The sequence below is a fragment of the Lagopus muta genome, chromosome 19, assembly GCF_023343835.1.
Source record: "Lagopus muta isolate bLagMut1 chromosome 19, bLagMut1 primary, whole genome shotgun sequence".
In the NCBI taxonomy this organism is placed as follows: Eukaryota; Metazoa; Chordata; class Aves; order Galliformes; family Phasianidae; genus Lagopus; species Lagopus muta.
The window spans coordinates 6,990,372-7,003,175 of record NC_064451.1 but is presented as its reverse complement, the minus strand read 5'-3'; the positions used below and the strand labels follow the sequence as shown (position 1 = coordinate 7,003,175).

Sequence of the window (12,804 nt, the reverse complement as noted above, 5' to 3'; positions counted from 1 at the left end):
TGTTCCTACAGCATCTTTAGTTCTAAAGCTGTATCTACAAAGGAGGAAGTGACAGCATCTCTCGGGGCTGGGGTGGGATGCTTTCCTTCACCTGAGTGCTCAGGTCGTGTCCTTGGCCACTCTGGGGACAGCTTGCTCTCGTTGCATGTGTGGTTTGGGGACAAAGCTGGCCCCTCTCAGGGCATTCACCCACAGCCATGTGGCCAACACCAGGGTCCTTCCTATCTGCTGTCCTGTCTCCAATGGACATAGGAACACCCTGCGTTGTCTGGGTCAGGCAGCAGAGCAGCCCCAAAGCAGTGGGAATGGAGAGAGATCCAGGGTTGAATGCAAGGAAGGTGACAGCAGGATGATCTGCTGCTTTGAGCACTATCTGGTTAATACAGCAGCTGGCTGGGGCTGAGCTCGTGGAAGCACATGGACGGTGTTTGTTCTGCAGGATGGGGGGGCTGTGGGGGAGAGAAATCCCCCGAGGGAAGATGGCTTTTCATTTCCCCCTATCGAGCGGTTTCAGACAGGATTATTTATACTTGACATAACAGATCACCAAACTTGGAAGGTAGTGGGGGTGTGCTCATACTCATTAAGGTAGACAGTTTTCTGACAGAATAAATTAAAGGTAAGAGAAGACAGCACTCTGAGGTTCAACAGATTGTCTTCTAGCCTAAAAAAGAGCAGTGAAATCAGCATAAAACCTCGATGGTAAAATCGTGCTCTTCCATGATGGATGGCTGTCATTTTAGGAAAGCTGGCTGACATCCCGATGCTTAGAGTGCAGACAGTGCTCCTGGGTGACCTCACTGGAGCATCCGTACCGGTATGACTGGGGTTTCAGTCATTGCATCTGATGTCCTCACTGAGTAAGCAGCTAAATTATAATGCAGTTAAGGAAAGTGAGTTTATGTAAATTGTGCATAAACTCAGTGCACGGCTTGTCCTCACAGCTGCCTTTAGTTGCTGGCCCTGCTGTGGTGGTGTGTGAGTAACGGAATGCTGCTGGCAGCCTTTTGTGGCTGTTTCTCTTCTCATCTGGAATCAGCAGCAAAATGCACCGTGGCTGTCAGTCGGTGAAAAGAGATTTCAAACACCTTAAAGACAGTGCAGCTGTAATTAAGGCTGTAACCTCCTTCCTCTGCATGTCAGTGTTCTGTCAGTGCAGAGCAGTGACAAGGAGTCTTAGGAAACAGTGCTGGTGCTCCAAAGAGATAAAGAATTTCGGCAAAATCCCCCCAAAGTGACTGATGCTGATTTATCACTCCGTAGCTAGGGGCATGGCCAGCCAAGAGGTATTTGTATCTGGCAGTGCTCCTGATGTGACAGTGCTGAGAAAGAGCAGGGGAGGGGTGGAGGAGAGGGGGCAGGTGTTGGGTTGAGCTTGCCGCTCATTCCTGTTCTAATTTACACTGTTCCCCACGTCGTTGTCTATCTCCTCCTCTCCTCGTGATCTAATTTATTGCAGTTGGCAGGATTTGTTCACCTTTTGTTAAAAAAAAAAATCATGTTCCAACATTGCAGCTTGGCAGAGAGACTAAAAATATGTAGGGTGATGGACTCTGACCCTGCCCAGACTTTTCAGCCCCATTGGGATCACAGCTGAGGCCAATCCGAACAAGAGACATCAGCAACCTCCAAGCCCTGCGATCCCTGCAGGAGCAGCCCGGAGCACAGGTCAGCTGCAAAGGTTGGAGGAAGATGAAAAGTCATGACAGCATTTTGAATCATTCTCAGACAGCTTAACGAGGTCCGTGACCCATTTAGGGCAGCTCAGAGCACCAGGGGAGGACCTGGCTGCCATGGATGGTGCGGGTCGCAATGTGCCCGTGTCAGACATGGCGTGGGGACTGGGAATGGGGCTGAATCAGGCCGAAGTCACAAGGGCTGGCTCTGCAGAGGACAGGCGATGTGTTTTCAGCTGATGATGCTTGTTGGAGAAGTCATCCATCCGTGGGAAGGCTGAGGCTGAGGAGCGGTGACAAAGCCACTGCTGGGGATGGGCTGCTCGGCATCCAAGTGCTCCTGGCTCCCAGCTCCTCTTCTGTTAGAGGAGAATTTTGGGGCTCAGCAGTGCCAGCACAGCTGATGTCACGCCATCCCTGGCTGTGTGCTGATGCTGCACAGTGCAGACTTGAGGTGAGTCAGGTGTGGAGTTTTGATCTCCCTCTCCCTTCAGATAGGGATCACACCCGCGATGAGGCAGAGCTGGTGCTCATCTTCATACAGGCTGAGCCAAGGCTTGCTCCCCAAGCCCCTGCCGGCTGTCCCCAGTGCTTCTCTCCGCATTCCTTTTCCCCAGCACTGAAGCCATTCACAGTGACAAACACTAATCCAGGCAGTCTATGAGCTCACCAAGCTGTGCTGGGCAGGAACACACACACATTGTCCCCATCTGAGCATGAGCTGACAACACCTGCCCAGCACTGCTCAGGAAAGGAGCAGGGCTGTGTCCCACCACCCTGAGGCACACCACTGTGCTTTTATCACAGAGATGGAGACTTGTCATATTCTCCCTGTGACATTATCCTTGCAATCTGCCCTTGGTGCATTTCCAGAAATAGTCGGGTCCACAGTAGACACGGGTGACATCTGGATGCATTACTGTTGAGTTTGGAAACATTCAGTAAACAAGACAGGATCTATTGTTTAAAGGTTATTTCGAGAGACTCCAGGCGAGTTATCCGGCCATGCAACGAGGAAAGCCTTAATGGCACTGTGATAATTGCCTTTTTCTAAGAGACCTTTCAGAATGAAGTTAGCAGAAACCCGAAAGAAAGTCTTAGCCTGTCCTCGGGACGTGGTCCAAACAGAAAATATGTGGATTTGTGTCTGTTTGCTTCAGTGCTGTTGGATCAAGGCTCAGTGGTGTGCACCTGACTGTTGGCTCCTTACCTTGCCCTGAGGGCACTCAGCAGGGGATGAAGGTGATGATATCCCCATCAGCAGGGATGCAGCCTCTGCACCACCAGCTTTAGGGATGGCTTTAGGCCACACTGTGGCTCTGCCTTGGGCACAAGCTCATCACAGGCTTTGAGCTGCAGAAGCCCATAAACTCATTAGTGTGTGAATTGCAAGCGGTGGGTGCTCTGCATGGCTGAGATTTCCTAACTCTGTGCTGGAAGGGAGCAAGCTGGGAGAAGTCTTTTGTCATTTTATATTTCCCTGGGCAGAGCAGTCCCTTGTTCTTCAGCAGCCTGAGAGTCTCAGCTGGACCGTAGTGGACCCAAGTGGCCCCTGGTAGCACTGCCCCTTCCTCCTGCACCTGCAGAGCTGGCATCAGCCAGCACCACGCTGCCCTTTCACCCACCAAGAGGTTCGGGCTGAGGTTAAAGCTTTAATGAGAGCAAACACTTGTGGTGAGACGAAATGCTGGAGGATGCACAGGGGACTCCTGCAGCCTGTGATGGGCTCAGCCATCCCTGTGCCCCAGATCATGTCCCTACTCAGGTCGCTTTCCCCTAGGAAATAGTGCATGCAATGAGCTGATGTGCTGAGCTGCTCCGAGCTCCGAGCGAGCATCCCCCTTTGAGCCAAGCATGTTGCATTGGCTTTGCCCTGCACTTTACATCCGTATCCCTTTTGCTCTTGGAGTGGATTTGGATTCATTTCAAGCTCTGTTGTGGGTTTTCCTGCCCGAACTCTGGCAAACCATTAACTCTCGTTTTTCTGTTTCTGTTGTCTGCCTTTTCAGCCAGACTGCAAGCTGCTATGTGCAGGGAATCCCCCACGCCGGGCTGCCTGCAGTCCCACAGTGACCCTGCAGTGGTTATCTCTGCTTTTCCATCACCCCTGGCCCCCAGCAGATGCTGCCCAAGGTGCGGATGCTCGAGCTCTGCTCGCATCCCTCTAGCGGTAGCCACACTGCTCCTGCCAGCGGTGGGGATGTTATGGGTTATATGGGGAAGGCTGGGTTGTCTTAGGGAAAACCTGGCCAGCCCTTCAGTGTTTAGGTTGATCAACAGTCAGTAGCAGCTCTGCTTTGATATAAACAGTTGCTGCAATTTGATTCTGCTGCATCTGCAGTTGTAGAAATCACTCACGGTACAATAGAGCGCATATTGCTGCCCTTTAGTTAACAAAATATGCGTGTGTTACATAGCAAGATATGGTGCCTTTAGTGGAAATGCAAGGCATGCTCCCTCAGGGGAAAAAGCTACAGTATTGATGCTGCTGGAGACTCAGCTTTGAGCAGGGATTTGAGATTTTGGTGCCCTGGGTGCTGGAGAAGCTCAGGAGATACGTGGCCTCGAGGGCTGTGCAGTGCCTGCAAGCAAGGATTGGCAGGAATGCCATTTGGAAGGCTCTCATGTGGAAAGAAAAGGATCTTTCTCCTTCTGATGGCATTGCCTGCTGGGTAGCTCAGCCCTGGGAAGATTAGCAGTGGGATCTGGGGGAAAATAGCCGTGCTGCCTGTGTGGGAGTGGAGGTGGGAGCAGGGGGATAATGAACGTTGATTGGGGCTTGCCATTAGGCAGACTTTGTGGTTGGGTTGTGATTTTGCTGTTATTCACTTCATAGTCCCTGTAGGACTGATTTGCAACAGTTTAGCATTGCTGACAGCCCAAGAGTTATTCCCGATTCTCACAGTGGCTGGTGGGATTCAGCCCATGGAAAGTGGGATTTTCTTGGTGGCGTTTATTTTCCCTTGAGCTTCTGGCATCAGCCTTTTGTTTTTCCTCTATGCTGAAACAAAACAAGATAGGTTAGTGGAGCAGAAATGCTAAGTCAGGGCTTGAAGCAGTAATTGAGCACCTGGTGGGAAGGCAGGGCCAACCCAGGGGTGCTCAGGTGTATTCAATGCACTGAATGACCAGAAGGGCTGCAGTCAGGATCCACCCCTGCCCAGACCTCATTTAAGCACTGGCATTGGAGGTGTGGGTATCTTGCTAGAGATCCCTGCACGCTTGAGGCCTTCTGAAGGTAAGCAAATTTTCTTCTTTTGTTTTTGTGTCTGTATCTACTGTGTTTGGACTTGTCCTCGTTTGTTGCAGCTGCAGACTTTGCTACCCTGATATTATTGCTGTGCTTTCCATCGTGTTATACCATTGAACTTATAGAAAATGCAAGGCTTTGATACCAGATTCTAAGAAACCAAGCGCTGATTTTACTTGCTCTCTGGGTACCTTTGTAAGTAGACAGAGGGCAGCTGGACTACTGTCTGAGATCATAGAATCATTTGAGCTGGAAGGGACCTTTCAAGGCCAGCTGGTCCCGCTCCCTGCTGTGATCGGGGCCACCCACAGCTCCACCAGGTGCTCAGATCCCCTGACCTTGAGTGTCTGCAAGGATGGGGCACTGCCAGCTCTCTGGGCAACCTGTGGTAGTGCCTTCACCACTTGACTGAAAGCAAATAAAACCTATAAATACTGCTGGGTTGTGGCAGCGCTGTTGGCTGCAGAGTGTTGGGTAAACCTTTAAATGCTGAAATGCTGTACCCAGAGCTTCTGTTTTGCTCAAAAACAGAGATCTGCAGAGGTTTGGATGCTCAGGGGTCGCTGGTGGACACCCACCCCCTTCCTTGGGCCTGATAAAAACCATCCCCAGCTCAGCCTGGTGGCAGCAGTGCTACTTTGGCTCTGGGGATGTGGGGAGGATGCACAGGGAACATCGCTGCATTGCTCTCCAGGGCCTCTCTGGATCAAGGAGTCATTTCAAAGGCAGTGCTTGCATCGTCCCAGTGCTGATGCCAGGCAAAAAGATACATCGCATGTGTTTTGATTTCTGAAAGATGCCATCCCTGGGAACAGTCGATATTTCAAACATTTGATCTCAGCAGCTCTGCTAAGCCCACGTGCTTTTAAGTAGAGCACTTTATGTGAAGGTTTTCCCTGCTCCTTTCTTTGCCTAATGATGGTTTTCAGCTGAGCTCTATGAATTACTTTATCTCTTCTGCTTTTTTGATTAGGGTTGTCTCGTTGTGGTGGGTTTTCTCCCTCTGATCTCTCAGAAAAAGCTGTAGCAGAAGTAAGAAGAGGGAAATAAAGGGGAAATTTACTGAAAACGGTTCAGCAGAGTTGCCAACAGTCTGGAAATTACCCTCTCAGACAACGGCCCGTATTAATTCCCCTGATGTAGCAAAGATAAATCCCTATTAGAAATGAGAACATAAGGAGATTTTACTGCCCATAAGGAAACTCCTGATTGTGAGCCATGAGGAAGCACATTGCCTTCTTTTCTCTCTGTTGATTCATGCACCATGCTAACTTGCTGGGCTGGAGAGGGAAAAACACTCTGCTTGCTTTCCCTTGCATGGGTTCGGCCTGAGCCTTTGTGTGAGCGGTGTAAAGCTGTAGCTATGGAAACTCCCTACCTTTTTTGTGGAGTTTTGTTGTTGTTTTTAAGGCAAAAAAGGTGTGTTGTATCTCCGTGGAGATTCTGGATGCTGCTGCTGAAGCAGCCCTGGGGGTCCATCCATGGCTGCTGCTCATCTCCCTGGGGCAGCCAAGATCAGCTCCCCTGTCCATGACACCCAGCAGAGACCCTACATGGGGTAATTCACTAAATGGGGTGAAAGCCCTTTCCTGCAGCTGGACAGAGGATTCTCCCCAGAGCTCCCAGCTTGCATCATTTAGTGACCCCAAGGAAACAGTGCTTCTGCTGTCCCCAGCCCATGGGCCCATCGGTCCTGAGCAAACAAGGCTCAGCTGAGCTGTTCCTGGATCCTTTGCAGAAGACCTTTTTGAGCTGCGCTCTCACCTTGTGGAAATGCAAAGCTGAGTGAATTTACTGCTTTATGGAATCGCACCCTGTGTGCGTCTGTCCTTACTTCCTTCCTTTCCCCATCCTGATGGAGCCTCAGCACCTGTAGGGTCCTGGATGAGGTGGGATTCTTTGTTCTCCCCCCCCCCCAGCACCATGACATGGAGGAGCACAGATCTCACCACAGCTCAAGGAATCACTGTGACCTGGTGATGTGCTGCTGTGTGACAGCCTTCCCACTGCCTGGGCCATCCTGGCTGCAGTGTCACAATTCCTCAGTGCTTTGCCCTTGTCCTCTGCGTCAGCATCAGTCACTTGGTGAGAACTGCTGAAGACAGCTTCTGCTCCAAGCCAGGTGCTGTCCTCTGCCAGCAGCATCGCGCTCTCAGGACAGCATTTGCAGAAGGACAAATCCCCCTTTTTCCAACTTCAGTGCTCAGTTTTCTGCACGTTGGGTCTTTGTAACCTTTCAGCTGCTCTGTGCTGGGTGGTGATGGAGATGGAGCAGTCCCCACTGGAACAGAAAGAAGTGGAAATCGAGGCAGAGATGGATGGCCAGGAGCAGCTCCTTGCTGGGGGCTCTCCCCACCCTCTCTCTTATTTTCCCCCTTAGCACTGACTGCAGCTTATCTCAAGCTGCTAATACCAAAACCTGCTCTCTGATGCTAATATCTCAGGCGGACTAAGCCGCAGTTCAAGAGGAGATTAAATGATGCAGGGTGGAAAGACAGCCTGTCTTTTTGTTTTTTCCTTTCAGAAGGAGTTCAGACAGCTTAGGAGTCTTCTGGATGACAGCGGATGTATGGAAATGATTCCTGGTGCTTACGCAGAGCGGGGTTGTTTGGGCAGGGACAGATGGGATTGAGGAGGGCAAAGCTTTCCAGTGTAGCTTACCCTGCTTTATTCCAGGTGTGCTGGAGCAGCTGCCAACTCCTTCCCTGTCCTCTTTAATATGGAGTTAGCTACGCCTTGAAAAGATCCCAGGGCACTGCAATGGCACCAGGTGGTGTTTCTTCTGTCCCTCCCCAGCAGCACCACCGCTCTCCTTTTAGCAGCTGCAGTTGCTGACATCTATGCCTGGAGTTGTGCTCACTAAGCCTCGGTGATGCTTTGATGAGCTGTGCAAATATTGTTTTTACATTAGGTGTGATTTAGTTGTATTAAACAACATTATTGCTTCATTATTGCTGTGTGCGTGTTCCCTCTTGCTCTGTGCTGGGGCTGGCATCCCCTGAATTGATTTGCTTTGTGGGCATTCAGAAGTGAGCATTCAGAAGGCTCTCTGAGCTGGTTTCTGTTTTAAATCCTAATAACATTAATTAGGGTGGGGGGATCCTGAACTGTCCCATGATTGCCTGGTTGTTGCAAACTTTTCTGTGGTATCTGGTGTAGGAAAACCTGAAACTCAGAGTGGCTGTAACGTGTGTGATGTTTTGGGCATGCTGTGCTGGGTTCTGCTCTGATGTCACCTGTGAGGATGCAAACCCACAGCATATGGAAAAGTCTTCCACTGCCCATCAGGAATATAGTGGCTTTTCTGTCAGTTTTGAGACTGCTGTGTAACGTTTAACAAAGTGCTTTGGGATATAAAATGGTGCAGGGTGATGATGAGAGCAGGCAGAAGGAGTGTGATGTTTGACTGTCTCCATTGCCCTGGTGTTGGCATTGCTCTGGGAGCATTAACACTAGGAAGGGGCAGAGCAGAGGGGAGCAATCCTGGGGCACGGAGGACCATACTGTGAGCTATGATAGAGGCAATCTTTATGCCTGCGTTATCCTGAGCATGCAGGAGTGGTGCAGCCCTGTGCTCCGGGGGCTTTGCAGCTGGGGAGCCTCGTTCTCTGCCCATATTGCTGGCAGCTGCCTGGCCCACTGGCTCCCTGTGTGCAAAGCCTTGCGCTGGCACACTGCCCTGCTGTTCTGAGCAGCCCAGCTCTCGTTCATTGACTGGGTAGGATTACAGGAACTGGGAGAAATGCAGGAATCAGGCTGCATTGGCTACCAAACGTATTTGAGCTGCTAGCAGCTGTTTGCTGCTTCCCCTTTTGGGTTCACCCTCAGGCAAAACCTTGGTACCAGGCTCCAGGGCACAGTGGGATGTTCTGCATGTTCCCCCTTTTTCCCCTTGCTGATCAATTTCCCTTTCTTCCAAAGTGGGATGTAACTGGAAGGATTGGCATCAGGGTTGGATGTGCGTGGAAGAGCTGGGAAATGGCTGCTCTGTGGGTTGGGTGTGCTGCAGAGGATCAGGTCTCAAGCTGGCAGGGGATGCAGAAAGCTTGCTGCAGTAAAACAGGCCATGGGCCTACCTGTGTGGGTGAGATGCAGTGTCTTTATGAGGGCACAGCTTTAGTGGAACCAGTGTATCCATCTGAGGTTCAGTTTTGGAGGCTTACCATCACAGCACTTCCAAGTAGTGCAAAAGGCTTTGGGGTGACTGTTGGGATGGGATGGGAAAGAATGGGAGGGGGTGCAATGAGTGTAGACTCTGCTCGTGGCAAGTCCTGATCAGGTTTTTCCTGCCACAAATCCCACAGTCTGGTTTAACCAGAACTTGAGGGTCTCTTAAAGAAATCTAAGTATGCTCACCCTAGCAGTCCCTAGCTGTCTTCCTGCAGGTAGCAGCAGAGTCCAGCATCCGACTGTGTCTGCAGCACTGCAACATCTGGAGCAAGGGAAGAAGCCATCAGTCAGGAGTTGGAGCCAATGAGAGCTCTACTTCTTCCTTCTCCAAGCTGCAAGGAACACAAAAGCCCATTTTCTCTTGCATCAAACTCCATCTGCTGCAGGCTGGAACTACTCAGCCTGAGATGTCCTGGCAGAACCAGGCAAATGGCACAAGGTTGTGCCTGTGTCAAAACTCTCAGCCTGGAGCAGTTGTGCAGGAAGGTATCTGAGGCTCGATGGGGAGCTCAGGTATCCTCCATAGCTCGAGGGCTCCTCACCTTCCCCAGGGACATGGAAGGAGCCAAGTGGCTGTAGACACGTCTGCTGGTGCCTGTGTTCCTCATAGCGAGGCTCCTGCATACCTTCCCCAAGACCACAGCGGAGCTGCAAAGCACTTCCTTTTACCAAGATATTTATTACTGAATATATGAACCTGGGAGCCTGCAGAGCGTGAAATTAGGAACAAATGTAAAAAGGAGGTCTAGACAGGAATTGTTCTGCTTATGGGCTTTTTTCCCCCCTCCCTCCTTTGCACGCTGGAGAGTTTAATGCTTCCAGGTACATGGTTTTAAGCAGACAAGTATGTTACGGGAGGAGAAATAGTGTGATACAAATGGCCTTGCTCTGAGCAGGGCAGTGGCTGTCATGCCATGCATGGCTGACCACAGGGCACTGGGGGTTGGGTGGGAGGAATGCAGAGAAAATTGCTGTGTGTTCCCCCTTGCTTTCCCCTGGGACGTGCAACCCTTTAATTCACGGTGAGCAAATGGGAGCAGCAAAGGTCCCAGGGCTGGAGCACTGATGCTTCCACATCACTGCTGCAATTTTGGAAGGCTTGTTGTCTTCCTGCTCTGAACCCCCACAGGGTTTTTGTCCCAGGGCAAAAATAGGGCAGGATTTGGCAGGGCTCTTATCCTGTGGCTGTACAAGAAGCTCTCGGCCATTACACAGCAGCACAAATTCCCTGCTCCTACAGCTCTGCTCAGCAGCAGCATAAAATGTGATACTGCTTTATCCATTCAGTACTTACCCAACTTTAGCAGGACATTAAGCACCTGAAAATATGCCACAGATTTATTTTCTTTGGAAGCAAGTTAAATCCCTGACAGATACAGTTGCTTTTCCTCAGGTGCTGAAGTAATTTGGGTTTGGGGAAGCTGGTTTTTTGGTTTAACCTGATATCATGAGCTGGAGGCCAGCTTTGTTAAAGCACTTGTCGGGTAGGTGGTCACAGTTTGCTCTCTCTGTCAATTTATGTCATTTATCCCAATCCCAGACTGATGCCTGCAGCTCTTGGGCTGTGGAGTGATGCTGCTGTAAGGAGGGATGTGTTACAGCTGTGACTGTCCCCATTATCCCCCCTGGGTAAAGAGTTTGGCATTATTCTGCACAGGATGGTGGGAATTTCAAGTTTTTGGGATAGGGATGCTCAGAGCAAGCACTGCAGGGCTTGTGTTCATCTTGCACTGTGCATCTGCTCAGCTCAGGACATGGGGGCCTCATACTTTTGCTGTGTCTGTGCTAAAACCCCTGTGGATGCTTTAGGGGGAGGGAGATGCTACTCAGACATAGGGACTGCAACGTCCCTGTGATGCTCTGGCCACAGCACTGGCTGCAATGCAGGTTTCAGAAGCATCATCCCATGTACCATCATGCTCCCTTGATTTCATCTTGGCCACAGCAAAGCAAGGAGCCCACTGCACTGTGCGGCTTCGTCCCATGCTGCTGCTTTGTGGGGGAGAAGAGTGCCTGGCCCTGCACTCGTTAAAGGCTCACTTAGCAGCTCCAGTTATTCCAAATTAAAATACCACATTGTTTTCATGAGGAAAATGGATTATAAGCTCAGAGGAAAAATGTGCATGGCTCCAACCCCCCACTTGCTGTGAAGCTCCAAGCAGGAGCCAGGCACGTGCCATGAGCAAGTCCCCATCCCCAACACAAAGCATGGGGTGTGCCAAGGGGCTGTGAGGCTCATGGCCAAACCCCATGCTGGCATCATGCAGGTTTTACTTCCCTAGACCCCCATTCTGCATCCAGAGTAGCTTGGTGATGCCCAGACTGGTTGGCCAGGACCATTTGTACAACTCCCATAGTGTCCCACTGCTGCCTGCTCACTCCCTGCATCAACCTGCAGTTGCTGGAGCTCAATTACTCAGCCCACCTGCGGGCTGCAATAACACTTAGCAAAGTTCTTCTGGGCTTTTTCCATCCTCCTCCAGCTGTCAGGTGCCATTGGGAGGGGTTGGGAGCTCCCTTGATGGCTTTCACAGTACTGGCATCCAGCCGGATCCCCTGCAGGAGAGGGGACAAACCCTTCTGCTTGCAGCATGCAGGCAAACCCAGTGGGAGCTCTCTGCAAATGGGGGTGAAGTATCTCATCCAATCCCATTCCAACCCTTCCCAACCAGTCCAATCCCATCTTCTCTTATCCTCCATCACCCCATGTGCTCTCTGTTGCAGGCTGTTAATGGAGAAGAGGGCGAATGACAGCCGGGACCGTGGTCATCACAGGTGGAATATTAGCAACTGTCATTTTACTTTGTATCATCGCTGTCCTCTGCTACTGTAGGCTCCAGGTAAGGCAGGGCAATGTGATGGAGGTGGGATAGGGTAAACCAATCCCATCTCCCACGCGTGGTGCGAGAGTGTTGGGATCCCAGCTGAGCCCCATCCCGTTCCAGTACTACTGCTGCAAGAAGGATGAATCCGAGGAGGATGAGGAGGAGCCCGACTTCGCCATGCACTCCCACATCCCTCCGCTCCACTGCAACCGCAACGTAGTGCTGACCAACGGGCCGTCCCTCTACGGCTCCTCACCCTTCAGCAAGAAGGCAACGCCGAGTCGCAGCGGCTGCCCGGGCTGCGGGCAGTATGAGCCTCCAACCTTCTTCCTGCAGGAGCCCCCTGAGGAGCTGCACAACGGGGGGGACCGGGTCAGCTTCCAGACCGTCAGCCAGGAGGAGCTCGACCTGCCGGTGAGCGTGGGTAACCTGCAGGCTCTCAACCCCAACCGGCTCTCAGCCATGCGTGAAGCCTTCTCCCGCAGTCGCAGCATCAGCACCGACGTGTGAGCCCTGCGCTGCATGGAGGACTTCTTATAATCCACCACAGTGTTTTAAAATAAAATTTAAAGGGAAAAAAAAAAAAAAAAAGTGGAGTTGGGGGTGGGGGGAAGGGGGAAAGAAAGTTGAATGTATTGCTGCATTGGCAGGGATGAGTTAAAATTCAGTGTAATGGAGAGGGTAGTGAGGGGGGCTTGACGGCAGCTGGGACGTGAGGTTTTCTAGTGCTGCGTTGCATTTCTTTTTTTTCTTTTATAAAGAGGATTTTGATATTGTGCATCCTTTTATACAGAGAAAATGGCCATCAGCCACCAGTGGGTGGTGGGCCGAGATGGGAGGCTGCAAAGCGTCTCGAGCTGCAAGGCTGCTGTGCTGTAGGGAG

General features: G+C 51.2%; 1 protein-coding gene across 3 annotated transcripts in view; it reads left to right on the top strand.

The window, feature by feature from the left end:
- The window catches only part of FAM163B (family with sequence similarity 163 member B), a 28,321-nt gene extending 15,808 nt beyond the window's left edge, over window positions 1-12,513 (top strand). For 2 of the 3 annotated variants that reach the window (XM_048965927.1, XM_048965925.1), the window contains exons 2-3: window positions 11,821-11,936; window positions 12,042-12,513. In XM_048965927.1, coding sequence (XP_048821884.1) covers window positions 11,844-11,936; window positions 12,042-12,431 — 483 coding nt within the window. In that variant the 5' untranslated portion in view covers window positions 11,821-11,843 and the 3' untranslated portion in view covers window positions 12,432-12,513. Of the gene's footprint in view, window positions 1-4,800; window positions 4,915-11,820; window positions 11,937-12,041 lie in introns of those variants that run through there. The other variant, XM_048965926.1, reaches the window with a different exon arrangement.
- Window positions 12,514-12,804: the final 291 nt, after the last annotated feature.